Genomic DNA, 4,611 nt, shown 5'->3' on the forward strand with positions numbered 1-4,611 from the left:
GAACACTGGGGGCAGGGGAGACATGAGGTATAGGAGGATTGTGGGACACGGTGGACATGGAGGGAACAAGGGGAGAACACTGGGGCTGGAGGACATGGAGGGACAGGGGGGACATGAGGGATGTGGGACATGGTGGGGACAAGGAAAGGACACAGGGAGACAGGGGACATGGAGATGTCAGGAGGGACACAGGGGGCACACACACGAGGGGCATGGGGCACTGGGCAACATGGAGGACTTGGGGCTGACACAGTCATGGGATGAGCAGGGACAGAAGACACAGAGACTGGGGGAGACAATCTCCTTTAGTGTCCTGCCCCTTCTCCAACATTATTAAGCAATGACTTCTCTTTCTCAGGTATGAGATTTTATTCAAACAGTGTGTGGGAACAGAGGATGTCTTCTTTGGGATGAGTGGGAAAGACCCCTCCACCGCCTGCTGTGAAGATATAGTGGTAAGCTGAATCTGCATCTCCAATCCCTTCTCTGAGCTCTTTCTCTGCCCTTTTCCATCTTCCCATCTTCTTGAGGGACAGACTGTGAATACCAAATGGTACTGCTGCCTTTGGTTCCTGTAGGATTTTCCTGAAGTGCTTCAAGCATTTGTAGATGATACTTGCTAACCTGAGGAGCCTGGGTACCTCCTCCAGGACCAAGTGCACTTAGGGAATCTGTGCAAATGCATATGCCACACATGAACTTAAGGGAAATAAAATGTGAAGTTTCATCTTGGACACAATTTTGCATGGGAGAGGGGCTGGGAAGGAGGTAGCTTGCATCTGTCTGCATTTTTTAGAAGGTAGGTGAGTGAGCAGAATGCTACAATACTGACAGTCTTCAAAGTTACAAGTATCAGATCCTGTCACATCATTGTATCACCAAATACCTCCTGTTTTCTGACCTTCAGGACAGGTAGAACTGCTGTGGTGTTTTTCTAGTAAAGGCAAAATGTCCTTGGAATACACAAAGCCTGAGGCTTTTGCTGGATGTAGAATACCTGTCAAGTACATTATCAGCTCAGGATCTTGAAGTAAATAGGATATCAATGCACATCACTAACCTATTGAAAGCAGTGATTATTACTGTCATATTTTCTCTGATGCAAATTACCTACTCAAAATGTTGCTCTTTGACACTAGCATAAAAATAGTCATGGAGATGAGATCTTTTATGGCTTGTAGGGCTACATATGTAATCACAGCTTTAACTCTGCCCATCATTTCAGATTAAAATCAAGCTGCCGGAGACAAAGTACTCAGACATCTCACTAGAGATCCAGGACAAGGTTCTTGACCTTCGAACTCCCACCAAGTAAGTGTAACACAGCTGATAAAAATACAGTTAATATCTTGTTTGAAATGAGGTTTAACTGAAGGCTGTGTGGAAAACAAAGCTAAAAATGAAGATCAAATCATTAATTGCATATGAGAAATATGTATAGATAAAACCAACTGTAGTCCATCTATAGGTTTATAGTGTGCTAGCTTTGAGTCTGTGATACTCTCTAGTGAAAAACAGCTTTAAGACAGATTTTGGCTACTTAAACAACAAGGCTTCAAAACATCTTGCAAAAAGCTGCCCAAGGACTTCATGTGTAGCATTCTTAATACTAATTTGTACAAATATGTGACTGAATATGGTAACAAATGTGCAAATGCATTTTCAGAAGCTGAAAGCCAAATTATGGACACATCCAGGCATGGAAGCAGAGATGGGAATGTTACAGGGTTCTCCTAAATAGAATTCCTCTGAGTTCTTTTTTTGTAGGGCTATTTCAAGCCTATGAAGATAAATCAACTAACTGATATACTCTTGGACTTCTCAGTCTTCCTCCATCTTTCCCTCTGTGTGCAATTGCCCTGCCTGAGATTTCCAGATCATTCCCATGTCTGTTTTGCTTGAAGTCCTTCTTCACAAAGAATGTTTTCATAAGAAGTCTTAATCCTCTCTGGGCTGACTTGCTGCATTGAATGGGATATGGGAAGATCTATATGTGAATAGCTTTCTGCAAATAAATTCAAGGTCCAGGTCATGAATTAAGGTCCAAATAAGTTCTGTCCTGGTAGACTAACTATAGAAAAGCCGCTTTTTTCACAGCCAAAACCAGGTAGAGCCAAAACCAGGTAGAGTCAGTTACCCTGTGCTTGGTTTTATCCCAAAGATACAACAAGAATGGAAGTGTTTGGAAGTTCAAGCTCTGAAACTGGGAAAATGTGAGGAATAATTGATCAGTTAATGACTTGCAGAGCCATAAGTAGTAAAAGACGTTGCTTAATGCAACACTGCAGATGTAGGAAAACTTCAGCATCCTTTCTGGTTTGCAATTTTATCTTTTTGGTGACTCAGACCTGCCATTATCTGCTCAGTATCTCAGTATCCAGTTGTCTCCAGTCACAAGCCTAGTAAATCAAAAGTTCACCATAAATCTAATGGTTGCTTGAGTACAGCCTGAGCCAGTGCTGCTTTCACAAATATAAGTCTGCTCAGTATGAAAGAAACAGCCAAGGCTTCATGTTCTGCATACTGAAAAACACTGTACTGTCAGGAATGGTGAGGAAGACTCATAGGAACTACCTCCAACTCTAGTCCTGGGGCCATTACTAAGCCAAGCTGATTTTAAGGACTTCTCCAAATTACAGCAAATGGCTTCCTTCAGTAGGTGTGGTGCATAGGTGTTTTCACTGTACCTCTTTCAGCCATGCCTCCTAGAAGACAGCTGAAAAGGTCTGAAAAAGTATCAACATAACTTAAACCCCAGTTTAAAGAACGAAGTTGTTTTGTTGGGCATTATAGAGTTTGGCTGGGCAGATCTCTTGATTCTACAGTGTCCTGGATTCTGTTTGCACTGTCAGAAGAGTGGTGGTCCAAGACTGTGTCATCATTCATATCGTTAGTATTTAATCCTGGGATAAGAGGGAAGAGTCCAGACTCTGCATCAGCAAGTTCAGTGGGTCCAGACTGAGACATCCTTGGGAGGAGAGAAACCACAAGGCTTGTCAGTCATTCCAGGAAAGGTTATATGTCTAATATAGTAATGGACTCTGGAATAGTTCCTGTGTCCAAACCCCAATCTTTATTTTTTGTATTATGTGCCTGAGGCACAGGTAGGGGATCACTGAATTAATCTTTGATGTAGGTTAAAATCCCAGCAACTTCACCAGTGTAAGTCCATTCCTCAACTCTGCTTTACCGTGCAGACATTCTCAGTGCAGCTCCTCCTTCTGCTGCGTTTCATAGTATCATAGTATGTTAAGGGGTTGGAATGGACCTTAGAGATCACCTAGTCTCAACCCCCTGCCCTGGGCAGGAACACCTCCCACCAGAACAGGTTGCTCAGGGCCTTATCCAACCTGACTTTGAACACTGCCAGGGTTGGGGCAGCCATAGCCTCCCTGTGGGCAATCTGTGCCAGTGTCTCACCACTCTCACAGGAAAAATTTCTATTCTAAATTTCCCCTCTTTCAATTTACACCCATTACTCCTTATTCTGTCACACAGTTCCTATACAAAATCCTTCTGCAGCTTCCCTATAGTCCCTTCAGACATGGAAAGTTGCAATGAGGTCTCCACATAACCTTTTCTGGGATGAACAGCTCCAACTTTCTTAGCTTGTCTTCATAGAGAAGGTGCTCCAGTCCTCCTATCAGCTTCATTGCCTCCTCTGGACTTGCTCCAACAGTTCCATGTCCTTCTTATGCTGGGGACACCAGAACTGTCTGCAATACCCCAGGTGGGATAGTGCAGCACTGTACAAAAGTAGGAGTACTGGAGAGAGCCCACAATCCATCCTTGGAAACCATTGTCATGGCTGCAGCCTAAAGAAAGGGATAGTGCTGTAAGTATTTCAGGGCCTGTACAGTTGTGCACCAGGCATTACAGGAACTCCACAACCTGTCATGAGAATGAGACGTCCTGGAAGAACATTCTCTGGTATGCTGACTGGAGAATTGCAGAGAACTTGCAATGACACCTCAATTGCTCACCTTGTCAGAGACACTGAAATTCACTGTGTCCTCTTTTACAGGAAGCTGCTGCTGCACCTCCCCTACCATGTAAACAGCAAGGATGGTAAAGCTCGTTTTCTCTCTGAAGAGGAGATCTTGGAAGTCACTTTGCGAGTATTAAGGAAGATTGATTTCATAAATCTTGGCTGATGGATAGAGAGATAAAGAAAGTTTGCAGAAAGTAATTTTCTAGCTTGAAGTTGTCTTGAAACCTAACTCGTCATGGAATAGTAGATTGTTTCCCTTGAGCAGTCCAGGGAGAATATCCCTGGAGAAATAAGTCAGGAGGAACATGGTACTAACAGATTCTAAAAACTGAGGCTGTCCTGCTCTTGTTAACTTTCTGCTTCCTTCAGTCTGATACAGAATCTGGGCATCAGAAGGTAGGAGCCTACAATTCTGTAAGCCAGAGAAAACCTTTTCTGTGATTATAGCTGAGAATTAGCACAGAGAGGCTCTGGTCAATGAGTCTGGAGCTTAGGTACTCTTTCAAGACTAATATTCTTGCTTGGTCTCCAGTGCTGGAACTGACGCCAGTTCAGAATCCTCTCTTACCTACTCCTTGGTGGGAAGATCAAGGCTCTTCAGGGATCCATATCCACATCTT

General features: G+C 43.5%; 1 protein-coding gene across 1 annotated transcript; it reads left to right on the forward strand.

The window, feature by feature from the left end:
- Nucleotides 1-358: 358 nt before the first annotated feature.
- PIH1D3 (PIH1 domain containing 3) lies at nucleotides 359-4,154 on the forward strand (the record flags this gene model as incomplete). Its single annotated transcript, XM_009071870.1, has 3 exons — nucleotides 359-455; nucleotides 1,226-1,311; nucleotides 4,025-4,154. Coding segments are annotated over 3 exons (313 nt in total), but the record flags the coding sequence as incomplete, so codon positions are not given.
- Nucleotides 4,155-4,611: the final 457 nt, after the last annotated feature.

This window comes from Acanthisitta chloris, unplaced genomic scaffold (genome assembly GCF_000695815.1).
Source record: "Acanthisitta chloris isolate BGI_N310 unplaced genomic scaffold, ASM69581v1 scaffold24683, whole genome shotgun sequence".
In the NCBI taxonomy this organism is placed as follows: Eukaryota; Metazoa; Chordata; class Aves; order Passeriformes; family Acanthisittidae; genus Acanthisitta; species Acanthisitta chloris.